A 26,261-nucleotide genomic window follows, 5' to 3' on the forward strand; every position below is an offset into this window, starting at 1 on the left:
ATATATATATATATATATATATATATATATATATATATATATGTATTTGGATTCATATTCAGGGGTTTTATGTTGAAATGTATATGATATTTTTCCAAGATATGAGTTATAGATTTTATGCTATTTCAATTTAAATATATGCTTTATTAATGTATTAGTTTATCTTAAATCTTTTTTTGAAATTATTATTTTAGGGCTTATACCCAGAATCACATGGCATCATTGACAATAATATGTATGATGTAAACCTCAACAAGAATTTTTCACTTTCTTCGAAGGAGAAAGATAATCCAGCTTGGTGGCAAGGGCAACCAGTATGTAGCATCCGCCTGGGGCACCAAAGTAACCTCCGTATCCCATTGTGACAGTGGATCCCCCTTTTCTCTCCACTTTGTGTTTCACATTAGTTTTCTAATCCTAAGGACTGGGGGTGGGAAGGTATTTAACCACTGTTTACAACCTTCTAAATATTTATGATTGTTCAACAAGATGCTGTTGAATCTTGGATGCTGTATCAATTTGGAAGTTACTTGGAAAGATTATCTGTTAAATTTTCCACCTCATTCTGTTTTATAATTCTTTAAAAGGGAAAGAGAAATGATAATTTACCAATTAAAAAAATACCTTCTTCCTTACCACTTTACTACATTTATTTATTTTTCAGGTGGATTCCTGGATAATTATGTTTTTTAACTGCTATAATTTAAAAAAATATATATTTTATTGATTTTTTACAGAGAGGAAGGAAGAGGGATAGATAGTCAGAAACATCGATGAGAGAGAAACATCGATCAGCTGCCTCTTGCACACCTCCTACTGGGGATGTGCCCGCAACCAAGTTACATGCCCTTGACCGGAATCGAACCTGGGACCTTTCAGTCCGCAGGCTGACGCTCTATCCACTGAGCCAAACCGGTTTTGGCTGCTATAAATTTTTTAATAGTTTAAATACACTTTAATAATTAAATACAATTTGAAACTGTTAATATCATTCAGTTTCTAATAAGTGGTACCATTTCTACCCAAACTGATTATCCCATTGACTTCTCCTTAACTTTTCTCTTCTTATAGATCTGGCTGACAGCAATATATCAAGGCTTAAAAGCTGGTACATACTTTTGGCCAGGATCAGATGTGGCTGTAAATGGCTCCCTTCCTACCATGTTTGCGACTTACAACAGGTAGTGAAGCACTTGCAGATATAACCCCATCTCCACAAGAACGATTAGATTTTTTTTTTTCCTTTTGTTGTTTTAATCTTGATGCTAATTCTATTCTTCCAGTTTGGGGGCCCAAAATCTTGAAGTCATCATTGATTCATTCTCTTACATCCCTCATCCAGTCTGGCAGTAAATGCTTGTAGCTCTAATCCAAAACATGTGCTGTCTGAGAACTTTACCTCCAACATAAACACTCTGGTTTGAGCTGTCATCATCTTTTGCCTGTATTACTTTGATAGCCCTTTTATTTTAAAATATACTTGTATTGATTTCAGAGAGGAAGGGAGAGGAAGAGAAAAATCAATGATGAGAGAGACTCATTGATCGGCTGCCCCCTGCACCCCCCCACTCACCCCCCCCTACCCCCACCACCAGGGATAGAGCCCACAACCTGGGCATGTGCCCTGACCAGGAATCAAACCAGGACCTCCTGTTCATAGGTTGAGGCTCAACCACTGAGCCACCCCAGTTGGGCAATGGTAGCCTCTTTATACATCTCCCTGCTTCTATGCGTGTCCCCTATTACCTATTCGCAATCTACCATCCAGAATGATTACTAGTACTTACAAAAAAAAACCCACACAGGTTCAATTAAGACACTCCTTTGTACCCCAAAATGCGATGGCCCCCTGTTTCACTCAGTGTAAAATCCTACAAGGCCCTACCTGGTATGAATGCCACTGTCCCTCACCCCACCTCTCAGACCTCCTCTCTCACTACTTCCCTGAGCACTCACTGTGCCTGAGCCACGCTGATCTTCTCAGTGGGCCTCCACACACCAGGCTTGCTTTACTGTTGGGTCTGAGCTGGCTGTTCTCTGAAGTGATCTCACTCCTTGTACCTGCATAGCCTGTTCCCTCACCTCCTTAAGGCCATTGCCCAAAAAATTACCTTCTCAATTTGTCTTGGCCTGATCACGCTAAGATTTTAAACTCCAAACCACCCACCCCACTTTCTCAGGGTCCCCTTCCCTGCTTGTCTCTCTCGTGTTTCATAGAATTTTAGTTTTAGTAAACCATATATCTTATGTGTTAGGGTTATTGTTTATTATTTGACTTCCTCCAAGAGAATTTAATCGCTAGGAAGAAAAGCATCTTCGGTTTGCTGGCTGATAAAGTCTGTTCAAAATGAACAAATAGTGTTTGGCATTAGGAGCTTCATCTATAAATGCACAAGTGAATGAAATAAATAAAAATAAACAAATTAAATGAATGACTAATCATTATTGGTTTTTTATTTTAGTTGGGGGAAAATTGAAGGAGACAAAGATGAGAAAGGAGGAAAACGATATTTGATTTATAGTGAGACAACTGTATATATGGGTATTGAAAACAGGAATCCCTTTAAGTAATACTGAACCCCTTTCAGTATTTTGATCATATTTGAACACAAAATGGATATCCAAAAAATATCAACCTGCCTTTCTGAGTAAGAACCTAATGGGATTATTCTTGATTTGATTAATTAAAAACCATTATTTACTCTACTTTGCAGTAGCGTCCCATATGAACAGAGGATCTCCACATTGTTAAAATGGCTAGACCTGCCCAAAGCTGAAAGGTAACATCAGGGATATGCTGGCACAATGGGATACTTGTGGGTATAAAATGAAATGATTTCTTTACTTTAAATGACCGCTTTTGAAAAAGAAAAGACATTTTCTTTAAATTGGCACTTTTTTCTTTAATATATTTTTATTGATTTCAGAGAGGAAGGGAGAGGGAGAGAGTGAGAAACATCAATGATGAGAGAGAAAATCATTGATCAGCTGCCTCCTGCACACCTCCTACTGGGATTGAGCCTGCAACCTGGGCATGTGCCCTTGACCGGAATCGAACCCAGGACCCTTCAGTCCACAGGTCGATGCTCTATCCACTGAGCCAAACCGGCTAGGGCCCAAGACAGCTCTTCATGGCAAGAACAAGACAGATTTTGTTACTGAGTCAGGCCCACGCTTGCATCTGGAAGGTCTTATTTCATTCCCATTTGGAGAGTCTCCCTGCTGAGGGCAAGTGGAACCTCTGGACCTGGATGAATGGAAGGAGGCCAGAGAACAAGAGAAGAAAACTGCCACCAAGTTCTAGATTTACCACCTTCCCAGATCCAACCTATAAGTTTATTCCAAGTCAATAATGTCTTCCTCTGTTTCAATTTTACCCTTAGGCCCAGTTTTTATACACTGTACGTGGAACAGCCTGATTCTGCAGGACATAGTTTTGGACCAGTCAGTGGTGGAGTAAGTTTTTTTTTAAAAAAACATATAAATGTCATATCATCTAGCCCTAACCCACAAAATAAAATGGTATTCTTTAACTCCCACGGAATGCAAATAAAGGTATTTGATGTATATACATGTGGAGATAAAAATAGTTAAAAGTTTGAAAAAGCTATCTGCCTTATTAACCATACAATAGATAGAAAGATATCTATCGTATTAACCACATTTTGACTCATTTAGTAAACACTTATTGAATGCTTAGATGTAGCACTGTTATTTCATATAATGAAAACATCAAGGCTAGATATTGCATGTGCCAATCTAATATGTTTTTTATTTTTTTAAATATGTTTTTATTGATTTCAGAAAGGAAGGGCGAGGCGGGGAGAGATAGAAACATCCATGATGGGAGAGAATCATTGATCTGCTGCCTCCTGCATGCCTCTCACTGGGGATCGAGCTCACAACCTGGGCATGTGCCCTTGATTGGAATTGAACCCAGACCCTTCAGTCCGCAGGCTGATGCTCTATTTACTGAGCCAAACCAGCGAGGGCTGCCAATCTAATATGTTGCTGTGACCCATTTCAAGCTAAGTCACCCGAAAGTCCATTGTGGGACACCCAGCTGCCTATTCTTGCCCAGCTCCCTTTATAAGCTCCTTGTAATTGGACTTAATATGTTATTGCCTCAGGCAGGATTATTCCCCTCCTAGATTATAACTGAAGTAGACTTCTTAACATTAGTTTCTTCATTATCTAACCATTCTGTTAAGCTTTTACAACAGAAATCTAGGTCTTCAATGTTACTTAAAAAAAAAAAATGTTATGTCTTTTATAAAATCCACGGATATAAAGTTGCAAAGGCCCTCTGAGTATGGCATTTCCCCACCCGATGGAAACTCATGTAACAATTATCCTGAATTGTCCTCAGTTGGAACGCAAGCATATTTATTCTGGCAGCATGACTGCTATTTATCAGAAATGCCTTTTCTTTCCTTCCCATTAAACCAAAATGAGCTCTAATAGAAGACCCGGCCCATTCTTACGACTTTAACCCTTCAGTCGCTTCATAATCTGATTAAGTGTTTAATTCTATGCTACAGTGGTATCCCACTCGAAACTCTGTCCCACTCGAAACTCTGTTCCAATCGAAACTGAGGCAGAGAATTAAACGCTTAATCAGGTGATTGTCACAGTGAATGGCTCAGTAACTATCTAAAGCATATTCACCATTTTTCCTTTTCTAGTTTGGTAATTGTTATTCATTTTTGATATGCTTAATCACTTGAGAGAGTATGCTATTTAATCTACATTTGTCTGACCCCCAGAGTTGACAATAGAGGGCACCATATCTTATTTTTATCAATACTTTAGTTTAGCACTCAAATACTTTTTTTTTTTTTTTTGGCTTTGTGCAAATACAAATTTATTATTTATTTATTTATTTATTTTTAATATTTTTTATTGTTTAAAATATTACATATATTAGTACATATATCTCCTTTTTTTCCCCATTGACCTTCCCCCATTTCCCCTACCCCCTGTCGCATGCCCTCATTTCACCCCCCCAGTGTCTTGTGTCCATTGGTGTGCTTATATGGATACATACAAGTCCTTTGGTTGATCTATTTCCCTCCCTCCCCAACACTCCTCAGCCTTCCCACTGTAATTTGACAGTCTGTTTGGTGCTTTACTGCCTCTGTATCTATCTTTTTATTCATCAGATTATAATGTTCTTTATTTTCCATAAATGAGTGAGATCATGTGGTATTTTTCTTTCATTGCCTGGCTTATTTCAGTTAACATAATGCTCTCCAGTTCTATCCATGCTGCTGCAAATGGTAAGAATTCCTTCTTTTTTATAGCAGCGTAGTATTCCATTGTGTAGATATACCACAGTTTTTTAATCCACTCATCTGCTGATGGGCACTTAGGCTGTTTCCAAATCTTAGCTATGGTGAATTGTGCTGCTGTGAACATAGGTGTGCATATATCTTTTCTGACTGGTGTTTCTAGTTTCTTGGGATATAATCCTAGAAGTGGGATTACTGGGTCAAATGGGAGCTTCATTTTTAGTTTTTTGAGGAAACTCCATCCTGAAACTAGACCACCATCTTACACCATACACAAAAATTAACTCAAAATGGATACAGGACTTGAACATAAGACAGGAAACCATAAAAATACTAGAGGAATCCACAGGCAGAGAAATCTCAAATACTTTTTAAGTATATAATTATGAAAAATGCTGCAAAGGAAAAGATCAGGGTGTCCTGAGAGGAATTTGAGGATCTTCTAAACTAGTTGGGGAGGATGAGGGCTGGGCTGGTTAGAAAGTTCTCTGAATAACAACAGGAAAAAGGTTCACAAACAGCCTGATCAAGGGTGGAGCTGTGCACACCAGAGGATCACATAGGATGAGCAAACGGACAGACGAAAGGACAGATGGCTAGACAAATAGACACCGCGATAATGGTAAGAATAATAACAGCAGCTAACCCCTTTGTCTGGGCTAGAGTTGGGGCTGGCATCCAGTCACTTCCCGGTCAGTAAAATGTGCCATCTATGGAGTGCGTACTTTACAAAGACTGCTTCCTTAGACGCCTGTGATGAGTTAGGTGGCACAGTCCCTTCCCTGCAGGAGCACACGCTGCCCTCCGGAGGTGGTCATCTGCACAGATGATTTCAAAACTGTGGAGAGTTTAACAGTAGCAGAATGCCTGGTGCTGGGAGAGGACAGGGGTGGACGGGCTCTTGGGGTAGTAGGGAGGAGTGTGAAAGAGGACATAATTTTGCCATGACAGTAGGTAGAAACTGACTTTCACTGGCAAACCAGAGTGTAAGGTCACCCCAAGAAGGAGGGTCAGGAAAGCACCTCAGAGTTGATGGATTTAGCAGTAGATAAGGATGGTTGGAGTTCAAGTGCTGCTCTGTCTCTTATTAAAGGTAGGGCCATGAACATGTTATTAACTTCTTTAAACTTCTTGGTCTCCACAACTAGAAGTTCCAGTCATACCACCCATGAATGTTTGTTATGAGGATTTCATGAGATAATGCACTAAAGCTCTTAACAGAAATTGGCTAGTAGCATTCTTTCTTAAAAAGTAAAAAAGGGCAATCATTGTTATAATAGTACCAAGAGAGATTAAACATTTCCCCCTCCCCAAATCCATGGCTATTACACTTTCTTATTCACTGAAAAAAACAAAAAAACAACAAGATAAAAAGTTATTCATTTAAAACTTGTCATTTCAATGTACTATATTGATAAAGTATAGAAAAATTTAAAAACACAAAAGAATATGGGCAATAAAATACTCCATTTCACTATTCAGAAACAACCACTGTTAATAATACCTTGATATATTTCTTTTTCATTTTCTGTCCGTGTGTGTGCTTACTAAGAAATGCTAACTATATATATTTAAAAATAAAATCAGGATTAGGAATATGTATTAGTATGTATGTATACAATTTGGTTTGAATTTTTTATGTTTGACATTGTATTGCGAGATTTTCTTATGCCATTGTGCTTTAAAATTATTTTTTAATGGCTGTCGAGTATGTCTTCTTAAAGCTGTGGTATAATTTATTTATTTTTGTATTTAAATAAATAATGTGATGACTATCTTTGTATGTAAATCTCCATTTCTACTCTAAATGTTTATTTAGGACAAGTGCCCAGAAGTGGAATTATTAGGTTACAGGCCATGCCCTCTTTTAACTTTCTGATTACACATGGTCTTATTGTTACAAGATCTTCCAGAATGTGCGTACTCATTTAGGTTCCCATAGACATTTCCCCTCCCCAATACTGGGCATTGTCATCAAAACTTCTGCAGCTGAGTAATGTTTGTTGAGGCTGAACATTTTCTCAGATGTTTACTGGACAGTAGTTTACCTTCCTTTGTAGGGAACACAATTTAAATGTTTGTCTATAGAAATTTAGGGAATTGGTATTTGGTAAACGTGGTAAACCAGGCACTGGTCTCTGATGTTCTATTTAAAATACCAGCAATTTCAGAGAAGAAAATGTGTTTAGTTTTCATGTGATTAGATAATGATTTGGTTTGTTAAACCTAATTCATAAAGACAATCTAAACTTCTTTTCCCCCCTTAGGTAATTAAAGCCTTACAGTTAGTAGATAACGCTTTTGGGATGTTGATGGAAGGTCTAAAACAGCGGAACTTAGACAATTGTGTCAACATAATCCTTTTGGCTGACCATGGTATGCTTTTTTAAAAAAATTATGTTTATCATTGATTATATCTTACAGAAAGTGTAGTGATATTTTAAATTTTCTAAGACCTGGAAACTGCTGAATAGGCAAATAATGGGTTTTAGATAGGCTTCGATGAATAGAGGACTAAAGTTTAAACTTGTAGTTTAATTATTCTAACATTCTTTCTGAAAATCCATTCATACACTTATTTTTTTGGTAAAAATGGAGTTAGTAGTACTTAATGCATGTGGTTAGACTGTTATTTATTCATAAAAAAGTGCTTTTTCGGGGCTTCTTATCGGTGGGTGATTTGTCCAGATAGATTGGCATGTTGACTAGTTTTACCTTGCCCTGTGGGTTTTTTTTTCTTTTTCTTAGTTACATAAATAAAATTCTATAAAGTCCTTGTCCCTTCATATTTGTCTACTTGAGGCCAACTCTTCAGAACAGCTGCCACACCCTCTGCCACTCACGCAATTGTAAAGTACCCGGCCATTCAACATGTTTTTCAAGTGCTTACTTAATGCCGAGTATTGTATTAGAGATGGTGTATCTGAAAGTACAGAGGCAGACATGGACCTTTTTCAGATGGGCTGGTCAGAACCGTCTTCTCTAGGAGGGTACTCTGTCCTCCAAAGGCTACGAAGGAGCCAGGTTTGGGCGAGGTGGGGGAAAAGGAGCATGTCTGCGGAACTTTAGAACATTAAGATAAAATGAAACATAGTGGTAATTTATTTTTAAAATTTCTAAAAAGATGCCCTAACACTTTGGCCTATTGTTTGAAAATTAAAGGAAATATTCTAATAAAATTAGATGAAAATAAATGTAAAGAATAAAATATTAAAAATTAAAATTTAGATGTAGTGTGAAGAATCTTCAAATGCAATGGCTTAACTACCAAGTTGTTTTTAGAGGACATGCTGCTTATATAAATTTAAATAACACACTTAGGAAAAGTGAACTTCCTCTAGCCCTTATTCTCTTCATGTATTGTTTCATAAAAATGCATGTTACTTTTTTATTTTAAAAAATATCATGTTACCTTAGGGACAAGTCAGATATTGTAAAATCTAATTCGATTCCTACAGAGGATTTTCTTTGAAATTACTTTAATTGATCCACATTGAACAAATGATCTATTTATAGTTCCTGTCCCGTCTCCTCTTATAAACCCTTCTCTTCCTCCACCAGGACATTCAGGGTCTGCCATTTATTTTTAAAAAAAGTATATTTTTATCGACTTAAAAGAAGAAGGGAGAGGGAGAGAGAAGTAGAAACATCAATGACGAGAGAATCATTGATCGGCTGCCTCCTTCATGCCCCCTCCTGGGGATCGAGCTTGCAACTTGGGCATGTGCCTTTGACCAGAATCAAACCTGGGACCCTTCAGTCTGCAGGACAACATGATCCAAATTGGCTAGGGCTCAGGGTCCTTCATTTAGAGTACAGTAGTAGGGTAATCTGTAGAGGTTCTCAGTAAAACTTGGTTTTAGATCTTTAACATAAAATGTCTCCTACTTGACAGAATCAATATATATATGTATATTTAATTTCAGGAATGGCTCAGACTTATTGTGACCAGGTGGAATATATGACTGATTACTTTTCCCAAATAAACTTCTACATGTTTCAAGGGCCTGCTCCCCGCATCAGAGCTCGTAATATACCTCACGACTTTTACAGCTGTAAGTATAAAGATGCCTATACTGGGGGGAAAAGGTAAAACTGAATAACCATAGCCCCCTATTCTGAGGATGTAGGGGATTACCAGGCCCGCTCTTCTGACTTCTTGGGAAGACCACACAGAAGCAAATGAGAAATTTCTTCAGTTGGTCTATAAAGTCTGTGGTAATACCCAATATTTTTACATTACAATAATATATCTACTCCATTCTTAAATGCTAAAATAATTATTTCCTTGAAGCAATTTTTCATTTAAATTTACCAGATCATAGTCATTAATAAATGTCTGTGTCAAATTCGCCAGAGTTGTTCACATTTTGTTGAGTTATTAAGAACCTATTGTAATGTGATTTATATGTTTTCTTTTGAAACAGTTGATTCTGAAGAAATTGTTAGGAACCTCAGTGTAAGTATACAGTCTCCTAACACATATATTTAAGTTAATGTAATGTCCTTAATCTGGGTGTTAAGAAATTTATATTCTATATTTCTGAGTCCTAAACTTCTGTCAGTATTATTTTACATGCATATCAGTTGCTTTTATTTTAGTTGTTCTCCTTTTGGAGTTGACACCACTACAGGAAATTAGCTTGGGGTAACGGTGGCACTGACTCCTAGCTGTCACCGAATGGGCTGATGTTTCATTCAAAGTGGCCATGCATCACCTTCCACATTTTTTTTTTTTGGGTGGGGGGGGACTTAATATCAGAACATAGTGAATCATAGAATCCTACAGATCATTTTGTACTGGTCAGAAAAATCATCTCTACCTTTTAGGTTTAATTGCAACTGCTTTTTATTGGTTCCACATCCCAGATTGTAAGAAAATAAGGCGGGGCAAATTCCAGAGAAATTAAAGCAATCTTGAATTTTTCCAGATAGAGTTCACTATACTTGGAAAGACCTGAAGGTCTTGTGTGGTAGTTTTAATAGTTCTATATTTAAAGTATATTAATAAATATATAGCTACTATACCCATGTATTCCAACTACTATATTCATGAGTTTACCATGCTTGGGATGGGGCTAAATATTTTTAAAGTATAGGTGATATGCAATTAGAATACAAACTGTCAGGATGAAATGTGAATGATTATGGATACGCCGGGTGAAGAATAACCTTATTATAACCTGTGACCCAGTACAAGTTTGAAGTAGAAATGACCACTAGAGCAGAAATCCTTTACAGTGTTAATCATTCCTTTTTTCTCCTACACCTTCAAATATTCTGATCTTGAGTAAGCCTGCAAGACTCTCTCACCCCCTACTGGTGAAGGGCATACATGCAGTGTGTTCATGCTGATTGGATGGGCAGTTGAGAGTTTTTTCAATTTGTGTATTCTCTAAATCCATATATTGTTTTCCCTTTTATCCCTCACCTCATGATCTGTATAGCTGCAGTCTTGTTGGTGAGATGAAAAAGGGAAAATCTTAAATAATCCCACTGATGTAGGGGATTAGATGCCATAGGCTTTGGAAATCCATTACATGGAACAACAGATATGGAGTAGACCTGGAGCTCCAAAGCCCTGAAAAAATGGACCACCATTACACAAAGTAGTCCATTCTTTCCAGGAAAATATTTCTTGTAGTAGTACAATATCCCCAGTACTGCTGTTTCAGGGCCTATATTGAACTTCTATTAGACAAACATAACCAAATACAAACTGGCAACTCAGTGAATTCCACCACATTCTGCATGACAGACAACAGTATCAACTTTTTTCTTAGGATAAAATAACCAAAATTTCATCTCAACCCTAGTGTCTTCATCTGAAATTCTCAAGTGCAAAAAGTAATAATGTACTTCTTCATGGGTTAGCACTGTACCTCAAATTTTCTCTGGATTTACTCTGGCTACATACTCATCCAGCTAGGAAAGTGTGACTTGTCAAATAATCTGTGGTCCTTACGGGCACATTCCCTTGTAACTGAGGAAGCTGCACAGTCAGCAGCTGCCATCATGTATTTGCCTGGAAGTTACAAAAATACTGGCTAAGGAGGAAGTAATAATAAATGGAAAAGCAGAAAAATAAACCTAGAAAAGATAACAAACTAAGTAAGAAAAAAAAACTGGCAGAAATATCTATCCAATAATTATTTTTCTCTTCCCCCCTTCATTCTATAACATACTTTGTTTTCCTGCTTTCTATACTTCTTCTAAAATTGTTTTGTGTGGGTTTTTTTTTTTTTTTGGTTCATAGTGCCTTGTTTTTCTTATGTAATTTGAGCATGAGATAATAATGACACAGACTTGAAATATTTATGAGATTATTGAGGCTTAAAATAAATGAGAAAATAAGAAAGAAAAAAAAATCATTTCCTCATGTCAGTGTAAGAAACATCCAAATGTGAAGAAACATCCAAAAATGAAACAGTTGCCAAAAAGCAAACTCTCAAGTGCCTCGGAGAATAGCAGGGTTGACAATTTCTTTTATGCATTTGAAATTAGGAGGGAACTAAGGATGATTGCAAAAAGGTGGGAGCAAGCAAAGCAGAGATTGGATCACAGGATAGTTAACAAGGTTATGTGTTCTCTTGAGGGTGGTTTTGTTGATTTGAAAGGTGTGTTAAGCTAGATGCACAAGAACAATGGACAGGGCTTGCTTGAAACACCTTTTGCTAAAGAATTTATATGCCTGGGGAGTGACTACCATCATGACTTAACCAGTTAGGAATTTATGATTTATTACAGCACCCCTTATGATCAGATCACCCTGTGAGGTGACTTTCTCTAGAACTCCTTTTTCATCCATACCTATATTCTTTTATTTTATTTTTTTCTTTATTGATTAAGGTATTACATATGTGTCCTTATCACCCCATTGCCCCCCTATTCCCCCACTCATGCCCTCAACCCCCTGGTGTCTGTGTCCATTGGTTAGGCTTATATGCATGCATATAAGTACTTTGGTTGATCTCTCCCCCTTACCCCCACCCTCCCCTACCTTCCCTCTGAGGTTTGACGGTCTGATCGGTGCTTCTCTGTCTCTGGATCTGTTTTTGTTCATTAGTTTATGTTGTTCATTATATTCCACAAATGAGTGAGATCATGTGATACTTATCTTTCTCTGACTGGCTTATTTCGCTTAGCATAATGCTCTCCAGTTCCATCCATGCTGTTGCAAATGGTAAAAGTTCCTTCTTTTTTATAGTAACATAGTATTCCATTGTGTAGATGTACCATAGTTTTCTAATCCACTCATCTGCTGATGGGCACTTAGGCTGTTTCCAAATCTTAGCTATGGTAAATTGTGCTGCTATGAACATAGGTGTGCATATATCCTTTCTGATTGGTATTTCTAGTTTCTTGGGATATATTCCTAGAAGTGGGATCACTGGGTCAAATGGGAGTTCCATTTTTAGTGTTTTATTTTATTTTATTTTTTTATTAATTTCTTTATTGATTAAGGTATCACATATTTGTCCTCATCCCCCCATTCCCATCCCAAACCCCTCCCCACGCATGCCCCCACCCCCCTGTTGTCCGTGACCACTGGTTAGGCTTATATGCATGCATACAAGTCCTTTGGTTGATCTCTCCCCTTTACCCCCACCCTCCCCTACCTTCCCTCTGAGGTTTGACAGTCTGATCGATGCTTCCCTGTCTCCGGGTCTGTTTTTGTTCATCAGATTATGTTGTTCATTATTCTCCCCAGATGAGTGAGATCATGTGATACTAGAAATACACTTATAAGAACCGAAAATGAGACAAGCAATAATGGTGCTGAGAGGCAAATGAATCAGTCTGTAGTGAGTTTCTTTCTGGGCCAACAGTTCTTTTGAGTCCCAATTTCAATGTCAAACAGTTCCTTATGTGTACATGTCAGCAATGATATTTCATTTCTGGATGGTGGACAAATGGTGGTAATGCAGGTCCGACCCTCTCTGGTTTGGTCCTGGGCAACCTGCCGTGATGCACAGCTGCTGACTGCTAGTATGGCAAGGCGTCGTCAGCACCATTTTTAGTTTTTTGAGGAAACTCCATACTGTTCTCCACAGTGGCTGCACCAGTCTGCATTCCCACCAGCAGCACACTAGGGTTCTTTTTTCTCCGCATCCTCGCCAGCACTTGTCGTTTGTTGATTTGTTGATGATAGCCACTCTGACAGGTGTGAGATAGTACTGCCTTGTCATTTTGATTTGCATCTCTCAGATGATTAGTGACTTTGAGCATGTTTTCATACATCTCTTGGCCTTCCTTATGTCCTCTTTCGAAAAGTATCTATTTAGGTCTGTTGTCCATTTTTTGATTGCATTGTTTATCTTTCTTTTGTTAAGCTGTATGAGTTCCCATACCTATATTCTTTATCTGAATTATTTTTCTCTTCTCAAAAAGGTCATGTGGGAGAAAAAGTTCCTTCATAGTCTATTTATCATTTCCTCATTTTTTTTACATAGATACCAGTTTGATTTTTACATACTTTTAAAATATGCTAGGTACAGCAGCAATAATTAAAGAAACAACATTACTTTCCAGTTTGTGAGAAATTCATGAATATTTTGCAAATAGGGAGACTACTAGATCTCAAAACCTACTGAGTTGATTTGAAAAGTAAGCAAATGTGGGTGATTTAAAGTGTAAATGAGTCAATTGTGAAGGGATTTTTGGTGCAATTAAAGTAATTTTTAAAATTTTTACTCATTCTACTAAGGTAGTATATATTTTTCATATGTAATTTAGACTCAAAAGTACCATTCTAAATCTAGACATATTAATTCTATCTCAAAAAAGGAACAGAAGTTTATGGTGGGTAAAGACATATATAAAACTTAGAATATCAAACAATATAATTTGCATCACATTTTTAAATGTAATCTAAATATTGTCGCAATAATAAAACTAACAATTAGGAAATGAGACCACATTGATGATAGGTTTAATATTCCTATTGTATTAGCTAAGCTTGACTCTTGTGTGTTTTTTAAATGTTTTTATTGATTTCAGAGAGAAGAAGGGAGAGGGAGAGAGAGAGAGAAACATTAATGCTGAGAGAGAATCATCAATCAGCTGCCTCCTGCATGTCCCCCTATTGGGGACCAAGCCCAAAACTCAGACATGTGCCCTGACTGGGAAATGTACTGTGACCTCCTGGTACATGGGTCAATGCACAACCACTGAACCACACTGACCAGCAAATCTTGTTTTTAAAAAGTGCTTAATAAATTGTTGAAGTAAAATTGTTGAATTAGCTTCCACAGTTTATGGGACATGAAGAAATAATTTATTTGCAACAAAGAAGTGTTGGCAAGGATGTGGAGAAAAGGGAACCCTCATGCACTGTTGATGGGAATGGATTGGTAGCAACCACTATGGAAAACAGTATGGAGTTGCCTCAAAAAATTAAAAATGAAACTGCCCTATGACCCAGCAATTCCACTTCTGGGTATATATCTGAAGAAACCCAAAACACTAAAATGAGAGACTATATGCATCCTATGTTTATTGCAGCATTATTTACAATAGACTGAACCCAGGACTTCTTCAGATGAGACTCTGAAAAAGACTTGGAAGCAACCCAAGTGCCCATTAATAGACGAATGGATAAAAAGGTGGTGTCCCCAAAAATGTATACACACTTTGAATAATTATTAATTCCAATGGATTAAATCTGAAAAGAAAGAAACATCAATTCAACTATCAGAAAAAAGTTTGTATACATTTTTTGGGACACCCTATATAATGGAATGTTACTCAGCCATAAAAAGGAGTGAAGTCTTACCATTTGCACAGCATGGATGGCACTAGAGAGTATTACGCTAAGTGAAGTAAGTCAGTTAGTGGCAGACAAATATCACATGATTTCACTTATATGTGGGATCCAAAGAACAAAATAAACACATGAACAAAATAGAAACAGACTCACGGAGACAGAGAACAGACTGATGATTGCCAGATAGCAGGGGGTTTGGGGGGCTGAGTGAAAAAAGGTGAAGGGATTAAGAATTACAAATTGGTAGTTACAAAATAGTCATGGGGATGTAAAGTACAGCACAGGGAATATAGTCAATAATATTGTAATAGCATGTATGGTGCCAGGTAGGTACTTGAAATATCGGAGGGTAGGGGGAAATCACTTTGTAAAGTAGATGATAGTCTGACCACTATGCTGCATGCCTGAAACCAATACAAAGTGATTTTGAACATAAACTGGAATAGAAAAACAAAATTAAAATTTTTTTTAATCTGTTTTTCAGTGCCGAAAACCTGATCAGCATTTCAAACCTTATTTGACTCCCAATTTGCCAAAACGACTACACTTTGCCAACAATGTCAGAATTGACAAAGCTCATCTTTTGATGGATCGCCAGTGGCTGGCTGTGAGGTTTGTGTGTCCCTTTACTTATCATACTTTTAACAACCATCTTTCATTATAAAGTTACTTGACCTTACCCTGTTATTGTGATCACATACATTTTTTTTGAGCATGACATTTTCTTGACCTTTTTATATGCTACCCAGCACTTCTGTATTTGAAGTGGGTGTTATTAGGTTGCTGATTTTAGCTTCCTAATCTTTATGATATAGATGAGAATGAGGAAGGAGGCTGAGATGGTTCATTGATTGTTCCAGAGACTGTCAGTACCAATACATTCTTACTGCCCTCCTCACCACTCCCCCCCCGCCCCAATCATGGTCTCCTTTAGACATCAGACAGTATATAAAGATGCTATCAGCCCTAGCCTGTTTGGCTCAGTGGACAGAGCATTGGCTGCAGACTGAAGGGTCCCGGGTTCGATTCTGGTCAAGGGCACATGCCCTGGTTGCAGGCTCGATCCCCAGTAGGGGGTGTGCAGGAGGCAGCCAATCAATGATTCTCTCTCATCATTGATGTTTCTATCTCTCTCACCTTCTCCCTTCCTCTCTGAAATCAATAAAAATATATTTAAAAAAAAGATGATATCAGTTGTTTTCCAGGCTGGCTCTTTAAGATATTTGTCATCTTTGTGGTTTTTGTAAAAGAACATGTTTATGGCTGTAAAGGCAAGCCAACGATTGGCTGCTATATATATTTTTTCTAGTTATCATTGTAATTCATGTTGATTATTGAGTCTTTGCAAAATATGCGTGTTTAAGGAAAATAAAAATCATTCCAAATCACTACATTTCCAAATAACCAATTAATTCATTGATTTAACAAGATGTTCCTGATATTTGCTTGTGCCACACCCTGTTTGGGCATTTGAGATACAGAAATGATTCCCGCTCTCTTTGTCAAATGGAGGAGACTGGTCATCAGCCAGTAAACAAAAGATACACACTTTCTGGTAGTTTAATGTTTCCTACTTAAACATTTTATTCCAGTATTTTTGCCAGGCGTGTAAGTGGATATAAAGAGAATCAGGATCATATTATGTTGTCTGGACTATCTTATTTGTTGTATGCTACTTAAAGCCAGGGGACATGCAGGGGCAGTGAGAATACTGTGGCTGAAAGATGTTTAACAAAGAAAGAGGAGATGAAGGGAGACGAGGGACTTGGGCTCTAATATAAGTGTGTGCAGGACGAAGAACTGGAGATTAGCCTAATTTTTTAAAAAATATATTTTTTTTATTGATTTCAGAGAGGAAGGGAGAGGGAGATAAAGAGAGAAACATCAATGATGAGAGAGAATCATTGATCGGCTGCCTCCTGCATGCCCCCTACTGGGGACTGAGCCCACAACCCAATCGAACCGTGATCTCCTGGTTTACACAGATCGACGCTCAACCACTGAGCCATGCCAGCCTATTGTATTTTTTTATTGTTTAAAGTATTACATATAGTAGTACATACATCTCCTTTTTTTCCCCCCATTGACCTTCCCCCAGCCTCCCCTACCCCCTGTCACCAGCCTATTTTATAAGGTTCTAGGAAACCCAAGCAGGTTCATTGCTAGGCCAGAGAGTGCAGTTTCACACCTGGTCACTAGATGGCACCAGCCTCTTCTTGATGTTAGAATTTTTTAACCTTTGTGTGCTTCAGTGGGCCATACGGTGGCTCAGAACAGCATTCTCTAAATTTTAGAGTCTAAAAGGATAAAATATGTGAACAAAAACTAAGCTTTACTAATATTAAATATATAGGATTATTAGTAGTGTATGTGTGATATATAAATAAATATATGTCCAAATGTGGGTAAGTTCTCCAAATTGTTATTTTTAGGAGTATGAGATCAAAGAAGTTAGGAGACCAAATGAGAAAGGGCCCATCCATCCCACAGCAAGGTCTATGGGTTATAGAAGGAGAGTCCAGCCAACAGAATACCTCTGGGTTTCATGCATTAATACCCAGTCTCAAATGATGAGCTTTGTGCATTTAATAGCTAGCAGTGTGATGTAAAATAAAAACAGCAGCAGGAGAGTTCAAGACCAGGCTCTGCACCTAGCTTCCTGTGAGAACTTGGGCAAATTAATATCCCAGGACTTCGTTTTTCTCATCTGTAGCCCAAGATGAGCCTGGTTTTATTATTCTCTTGCTATTAGCACACCAATTAAACTAACATTATAAAAAATGCTGAGCCAAAACCGGTTTGGCTCAGTGGATAGAGCGTCAGCCTGCGGACTGAAGGGTCCCGGGTTCGATTCCGGTCAGGGGCATGTGACTTGGTTGCGGGCACATCCCCAGTGGGAGGTGTGCAAGAGGCAGCTGATCGATGTTTCTCTCTCATTGATGTTTCTAGCTCTCTATCCCTCTTCCTTCCTCTCTGTAAAAAATCAATAAAATATATTTAAAAAAAAAAATGCTGAGTACAGCCCAAACCAGAACAACCCGGGAGTCTCATCTGAAGAAGTCCTGGGGGTCAGTCTGTTCCCAGTGCTTAACACCTGAGTCTCAGGATACCTGTTTTCTAAGATAAAGTGTGCATCTTTAGTTACAGTCTTCAAAATTTGGTAACTAGCTTAGACTCCCATTTCAAAATTATTGCAAATCTTATCATTTTAATGTAATCTAGTTTCTTCATCCTCCTCCTCCTCATCATCCTTATTTTACCCAAAATGTGTTATGTTTTATTAATTTGGGGAAACCCAATTATTTGAAACGATAGTTGAGGTGTTGTGATAGCGCCCTTTCAAAGAAACATGAATAGTAACTGTTTCTTGGGAATATGTGTTGGAAATAAGGCTTATATTTATTAGAAGCTGACAAATCTGTCCCAGGCACCTTTCTATGAAATGGAAATAGACACAGTTCCCGCACTAAAGATCTTAGCCCGGGTGGGGAGGGAGACAACAGCTGTAATCAGGTGTAACACCTGCTGCACCAGGATCAAGTCCATGGCACAGGTGTGGCCGGAGAGTCAGAGAATGCTTCCTGGAAGCGTGATTCCTGCTCTGTGTTTTGAAGACTCGGGGTGAGTTAGGCTGAATGTTGCCACACACAGCGGTTCCGCCCTGTGCAGTGGTGCAGTCTGTGCACTGCAACAGGCACTCAGCCAAGAAGATGGGTGCAAGCAGCTCCCCAAGCCCTGACATGGGCTGGAGCTGGAGGAGGAAAGAAATATTTCCCTTTGCTGGAAGGCACCCATCTGCTTGCCAAGCTCTGAGCACTGCCAGGCCTTGTCTTCTCAGAGGTGCTTCTTTCTCTAAATGCTCAGCAGCAGCCCAGGGGGCTAGAAATGCCAGAAAGAACTAGACTTCCGAAATTGCAAGTAGTCCTGTGTCGCTAGAGCACTGGGTGGAATGAAGCTGCCTTCTGCATGAAGGACCTTATCTGTCATGACTAAGGAGTGTGACTTTGACCCGGAAGAAAGAGACCACTGGTAAATACCAGGTGGCTGGAGGTGAATATAGTGGGACTTACATTTCAGAGAGCTCATTGCAGCCGCCCTATGGAGGAGGATGGTCAAGTGAGTGGCAGGGAGGCCAGTTGGGAAGAGGTGAAGGGATCCGTGCTTCAGTGTATAACAGCCCCAAGCAGGCTGTGGGGCAACAATGGTAACGCATTATCAGGAAAGTAATTATAACTTACTAGGTAATACTAGTTCATCATATTGAACTCATAACTTGCTAGGTAATACTAGTTCATCATATTCTGTCCCACATTTCTATTCATTAAGACACAAATTCCATTTGCAGCAGTGATAAATAGCATTAAATAGGATTAGGGGGTGTGTGTGTGTGTGTTTATAGGAAGATTCTGAAGTTCTGAGTCACATAACCAATTAGCAAATTTGTTCAGATCAGAGTTAATGAGGATCTAGCTTAGCAGGGTGGCAGTAGACGTGAAAGGGAAAATGTGGAAGATACTATGGGGAGAGATAGGACTTGGCAACTGGGTATCCTGAAAGAAGTCTTGCTCATTTCCCATTTGTGTCATTACCCAGCTGTGGTGGAGACCTGGCCTTGATCTCAACTTTATTAATTAGACATGAAGAAGATTAAGAAGAATTTGTTCCAAAAGATTTTAGATAGTACTTGGAAGTTGAGCTAAATTATGACACATAAAAGCAACTCATCTTTTCCAAATGACAGCTTCCATTTTCCCAGATGTCATTTCCAGAGCCAAATTAATGGTTGGAAACACAAGCAGAATAGTTAGAAGAACAAGTTTCTAAAGTTTTCACTTGCAATTGGTGCTTTTTCAAGCAATATTTTTAAAAAAATATATATTTTTATAGATTTCAGAGAGGAAGGGAGGGGGAGAGAGAGATAGAAACATCAATGATGGGAGAGAATCATTGATTGGCTGCCTCCTGCACATCCCACAGTGGAGATCGAGCCCACAACCTGGGCATGTGCCCTGACTGGGAATCGATCCGTGATCTCCTGGTCCGTAGGACAGTGTTCAACCACTGAGTCATGCTGACTCGGCTCAAACAATATTTTTTATATTTTGGTTCCGAATAAAGATTTGCAATACTTACTAAAGTTTTCTAATTGAGTTGGGTTAGGAGTAATATTAAGATTACTCTATATAGCCAGCCTGGTGTAGCTCAGCGGTTGAGCGTCGACCCAGGAACCAAGAGGTCACTGGTTCGATTCCCGGTCAGGGCATATGCCCAGGTTGCGGGCTCGATCCCCAGTGGGGGGCGTGCGGAGGCAGCCAGTCAATAATTCTCTCTCATCATTGATGTTTCTATCTCTCTCTCCCTTCCTCTCTGAAATCAATAAAAATATTTTAAAAAATTACTCTATACAGATTTTTTTGAAAATAGATAAAAGATGACTTTTAGAAAATTTTACCAATGACTTGGTTCAAAAGACCTTTTCTTTCTTTCACTAATGAATAACCTAGCTTCCCACAGAGAATTAAAACCTTAATTATTACTAGTCAATAATCCAAATGTCTATGCAGTAAGGATAAAAATAGTTTTTAAACAGCTTTTACCTTAGGCCAACAATTTTATTGGAATTAACTAAGGTAAGGACATGACATGGCACTTTAGGGTAATCAAATTTAAACCCCTTATAAATAAGACTCCTCTTGCCTCCCCATTCCTGGTAGTACTTAACCTCTTCTTTCTTTCATCTACTGGGTAGAATTGAGTGTGGCCTGCTCAGGGTTGTGATTTATCTTTTTATCTTATGATTTACTTTTATTTTAGCTGAGTGAGAGTCACTTACGACTTTTTTAAAAGTTGATTTTTTAGCCAAAACCGGTTTGGCTCAGTGGATAGAGCGTCAGCCTGCGGACTGAAAGGTCCCGGGTTCGATTCCGGTCAAGGGCATGTAACTTGGTTGCGGGCACATCCCCAGTAGGTGGTGTGCAAGAGGCAGCTGATCGATGTTTCTCTCTCATCGATGTTTCTGACTATCTATCCCTCTTCCTTCCTCTCTGTAAAAAATCAATAAAATAAAAAAAATTTAAAAAAAATCACACTTTAAAAGTTGATTTTTTAAAAGATACAAATTAAAATCCTGCTCTCAGCTGATGCTACAATTTAAAACCAAACAAAAACATTGTGTGTGTGTGAGAGTGTGAGTGTGTGAGAGAGTGTGTGTGTGTGTGTGTGTGTGTGTGTGTGTGTTTGTCTGGGGAATGGGAGTAGGAAAGCAAATGAGAGAAATCTTTTTTTTTTAAAATATATTTTTATTGATTTCAGAGAGGAAGGAAGAGGGGGAAAGACAGAAACATCAATGATGAGAGAGAACCACTGACTGGCTGCCTCCTGCATGCCCCCCCACTGGGGACCAAGCCAGCAATCCGGGCATGTGCCCTTGACTGGAATCGAACCCAGGACCCTTCAGTCTGCAGGCTGACATTCTATCCACTGAGCCAAACTGGCTAGGGCTATGAGAGAAATCTTTTAAGTATGTCTTTCACTCCCCTTTAGAGTTCTAATTTGAACCAGTATAAAATTGTTGCTTTAAAAAATCGAAGTTCATTGATTGCTATATCATTTTCAATATAAAAACTAACTACGTATAAAATTACTGACCCTGCTCAATTCAAAGATTAAAATATAAAAAATTAGGCAAAGAAACAAATTGAATTTGAAAAGTCATTCAAGTAATAGAGCAATAGTTTATGGAAGAAAATCCCAAAAGTTAAAAATAAACTCTGAATTTACAAAATATACTGGCTTGTCCTTACCAAGTGTTATAATTAACTTGCCTTGAGTATTCTTTACTCATATTTTTATTTTATTTTTCTAAACATCTCTGCCATAAAATAGGAATCAATATTTTTTTCTAGCCGTAGCCGGTTTGGCTCAGTGGATAGTCAGCCTGCAGATCGAAGGGTTCTGGGTTCAATTCCGGTCAAGGGCACGTACCTCCATTTCAGGATCCTCCCTGGCCCAGGCCCTGGTTGGGGCACGTGCAGGAGGCAACCAATCAATGCGTTTCTCTCACATCAATATTTCTATGTCTTTCCTTCTCTCGTCCACTCTCTCTAACAATTTATGAAAAAATATCCTCAGGTGAGGATTAAAAAAAAAAGGTGTTTTTTTCCAGTTCCAAAAATTTATTTCTAAAACAAAGTAACATATTAATCAAACTATTCTTAATAACACAGACATTAATGTGTAAATGTACAGGTAAGTATGAAGACAAATTCTTATTTTTACTCTAACCCTTTTTTATTATCCTTTGTCAATGCCAAAGAGTCAAAGGCTTTTGACTTCTCTTTGTAGACCCTGATATTCTCCTTCCTTCTCTTCTACCATTCTGTGTGTTCCTCTGGGGTTATGAATTTGAGCATAAAAATAACTATATTTATGCTATTGTTGACAGAAAAAATTACTTATATAAAAGCAGAAGCTACATAAAAATCTACTATAGCCAAGTTTGCAATAAGATCTTATATCGACAGATTGATCAGAGTGTAATAATATTATTTCTTTATAGGAGTAAATCAAGTTCATCCTGTGGAGGAGGCACTCATGGTTTTGACAATAAATTTAAGGCCATGGAGGTAACTTGCTGTTTTTTGTTTGTTTGTTTGTTTGTTTGTTTGTTTTTTGTCAAAAATATTAATTGAGCACCTATTTTGTGATAGGCAATGTTCAGGACTCCTGACTACATCTATAAACAAAACAGATGAAGATCTCTGCCCTCATGAAGCTTTCTTTGTAATAGAGGGATATAGATAATTGGTATAATAAAGGAATATATTGTTTGGTATGTTAGGGGATAAGTGCTACTGGAAATAAAGAAAATATAAAGCAGAGTAGGTGAAAATTGGGGGTGTTTCATGATGCCATGGGGGCAATATGCAGCTGTAAATAAGGTGGAGAGGATGAGATTTATTGAGTTGACATTTGAACAGAGACTTTAAAAAGGTGAAAGAAAGAAATAAACTTTTAGGGGACAGGTGTCCCAGGCAGAGGAAAGTGCAGTGCAAAGGCGCTTAGGTGGGAATGTGTCGGATGTGTTGGGGGCGTGAGAGCCTTCGTAAACTATTGCAAGGCTGTTAGACCGCGGCTGCAGCTGATTGGAGGAGAAGAAGTGAGAGTTCAGGTGGACATGTTAAGTTCAAAATATGCATTAGACATCTAAGTGGAGAAATTATGTAGGCAATTAAAGAGAAAGTCTATCCGGAGATGAAAATGTGAATTCTAGGTACATAAACTATTTAATAGGGATGTGACTAGATAAGATCCTCAGAGATTAAGTGTAGGCAGAGAGAAGGACCAAGAACTGAGCCCTACGCACTTTTACTTGAAGAGCTTGGGAGAAAAAGAATTACTAGCAAAGAGACCTAGAAGTAGAACCAGTGAGGAAGGAAGACAACCAGGAGCATGTGGTGTTCTAGAAGCCCAGGAAAGAAACCACTCAGAGGAGTCCAGGAGCAAGTGTAGCCAGTATTTCCCCACAGATAAAACTTGATGTGTGTGTGAACTGATTGTCTTATCTAGTTCCATTTGTAATACACACATCACATCCACATCACACACACACACACACACACACACACACTCCTACACTTCTTTCCAAATAGAGAAAAATGTGTTAGGCTCTTTATGAATATACTGCCTCTTCACATTGTCATGATGAGTTATATGTTTTGGTAAATATTTTTTAAAACCTCTGGAGATAGAGCGCTTCTCTATTAAAGGGCACCATTTGATAAATAAGTTAATTACTTCAAGAAAAATCTATACTTCCAATTATTTGCTGATTATTTTAGAAAATTAAATAGATTCCTGTGATCAGAAATGAAGTGTTCATATATGCTTGATACTTTTCTTTTAGTTACTTTCAATCTAAAGCAATTAGGTCTGTTATAAATAATGAAGTTAACATTACTTAATAAAAAAAATAGACCATTTCACCCTAAAAATAAAAGGGATATATATTTGAGAAATCAGCGGGTTAGTACAGTGGTACAAAAATGTAATCCTCAGAAACTTCAACATTTTTGTCAGGTATTAACATATTTGAGCAGTGATAGGAAAGGAATGTGAAAAGAGTATCTAATGGCATATCATGAATTTCTAATTTATATTGTCCAGATGTTGGAGAATTGGGCTGCCTTTGGTTGTCCAATGTAGCTTATATTCTCCTGGTCTGTTGACATATGAGGTGCTGTGGAAGCAGGTAGTAGCTTTAGAAAAAGTGTACACAGTATGGATTATATTTTATTGGGATTGGTACAACTTCCAGGTGGAAATGATATAAAAGTAATTTTTATGGTAAATCTGAAAAGAAACCTTTATGGAGGTGTAAATACAAGCAGGAGAGCTGTCACAAAAAGACAATTGTGTCACTTCCAACATCTGTTTTTGAGTTTAAGTTGCATTTAGTAATAATAGAATTATTACCACCTAGGCTATCTTTTTGGCACATGGACCCAGTTTTAAAGAGAAGATTGAAGTTGAACCATTTGACAATATTGAAGTCTATAACCTAATGTGTGGTAAGTACAACTACATAAATTCAACAGAAAAATCTGGCTATAATTTAAAATGTATTTTGAAATTGGTGCTAAATTGAATCCCAGAGGTGGAGGCTGTGCACTATGTAGACAGAAAGGAGAAAAAATGAGGAAGAATTATTTATTATCCAGAATTATTCATCCTATGAGTGAATTCTTTTGTTTTTTTCTTATCATGCTAAACATTAGATCTCAGGAGACCAGCTTTCTGTTAGTTAGGCACTAGATGAAAATTGAATAAAAACTTAGATGAATAAAATGACTCAACTTTTCAAAGCAGGAAAAATAAATACACTTAGAAACGTAAGTATCCTATCTAATAAAAGGATAATATGCAAATTAACTGTCACTCCGTCACAAGATGGCGGCGTCCAGTCCTCTCAGCAACCCCCCCCCGGAGCCCCCCAGTCCCGGGGGGGGGGGTGGCCACTGAGAGCGGGCAGCGTGAGCGTCCTGGCGGAATGGTTGCTTCATTGCTGCAGCGACAAGGCAAGTGTTCCACCCCAGCCACGGAAGGCCTCTAAGTAGCGGGCACGGAGCGGCTGCGGGGGGGGGGGGGGGGAACGCTTGCTTCGTCACCCTGGCAACGAGGTAAGCGTCCCGCGCCCGGCTGCGGACGGGCCTCTGGGCCGTGGAGAGCCTCTGGGCCGCGGGCACAGAGTGGCCAGGCCCCGCAGAGAGAGCTACTGGTGCACGGATTCATGTGCAGGGCTACCAGTTCTCTTATAATTACAGAGAGAATGTTTCTGACATAAAAAGAAAGTCAGAAAGTCCTGTTTGAATAGACACTTATAAATAGTTTTAGGGAATCTAACCTACATTCCTGATTACATGCTTACCTCAGATCATTGTATTAACAAAATATTTATGTAGGCAAGGCAATAAGTAAGTTAGCTTTAAGAATTCAGAAATAAATATGCTCACAATGCCATTCTTTTTAAAAAATACATACTTTTATTGATTTCCGAGAGGAAGGGAGAGAGAGAGAGAAATAGAAACATCAGTGATGAGAGAGAATCATTGATCGGCTGCCCGCACACCCCACACTGAGGACTGAGGCTGCGATTGGGGCATGTGCCCTGACTGGGAATCAAACCGTGACCTCCTGGTTCATTGGTAGATGCTCAACCACTGAGCCACGCTGGCTGGGCGACACTATGCCATTCTTAATCTTACCAAGGCCTATGGTAATTGAATATGACTTAGAAACCAAAACATATCCATTTAAAAATAATGTGTCGTTGCCTTAACAATTTAAATTTTGGGTCCTGAGTGTGTGGTCAGGGCTGCTGGCCCTGTGTGGGGAGCATCTGAGGGGACCAGGTGGGCTTCCAGCTCTCCGAGAGATGTGTTTGGTCGTTCTCAGCAGGAGCCACTTTAAAGCTATGTTTGTAAAAATATTTGTGCATTTTTCTTGTATAGGGAAAAATTAGAGGACGTTCTCTAAATATTCAGCAAAATTCATTAGTTTAACTTTTAAAAAGTACCTGTCCTTAGAGGATTTTCACATAATTAAGTAAGTATACTAGAAATAAGATTACTTAACTTATTTAAACTTGTTTTACCAAAAGTATAGATTTTTGTGCTAGAAAACCAGGATATGCTTAAGGAGCAAAG

At 38.4% G+C, this 26,261-nt stretch overlaps 1 protein-coding gene across 1 annotated transcript in view; it reads left to right on the forward strand.

Annotated features, from left to right (window-relative positions):
* Positions 1-26,261, forward strand: part of ENPP3 (ectonucleotide pyrophosphatase/phosphodiesterase 3) — an 85,984-nt gene that overhangs the window by 35,433 nt on the left and 24,290 nt on the right. Inside the window, exons 8-17 of the mRNA XM_080667103.1 lie at positions 195-314; positions 1,072-1,181; positions 2,715-2,780; positions 3,384-3,456; positions 7,559-7,667; positions 9,218-9,346; positions 9,719-9,750; positions 15,542-15,669; positions 22,616-22,682; positions 24,539-24,626. Coding sequence (XP_080523229.1) covers positions 195-314; positions 1,072-1,181; positions 2,715-2,780; positions 3,384-3,456; positions 7,559-7,667; positions 9,218-9,346; positions 9,719-9,750; positions 15,542-15,669; positions 22,616-22,682; positions 24,539-24,626 — 922 coding nt within the window. The remainder of the gene's footprint in view (positions 1-194; positions 315-1,071; positions 1,182-2,714; positions 2,781-3,383; positions 3,457-7,558; positions 7,668-9,217; positions 9,347-9,718; positions 9,751-15,541; positions 15,670-22,615; positions 22,683-24,538; positions 24,627-26,261) is intronic.

This window comes from Plecotus auritus, assembly GCF_963455305.1.
Source record: "Plecotus auritus genome assembly, chromosome: 4".
In the NCBI taxonomy this organism is placed as follows: domain Eukaryota; kingdom Metazoa; phylum Chordata; class Mammalia; order Chiroptera; family Vespertilionidae; genus Plecotus; species Plecotus auritus.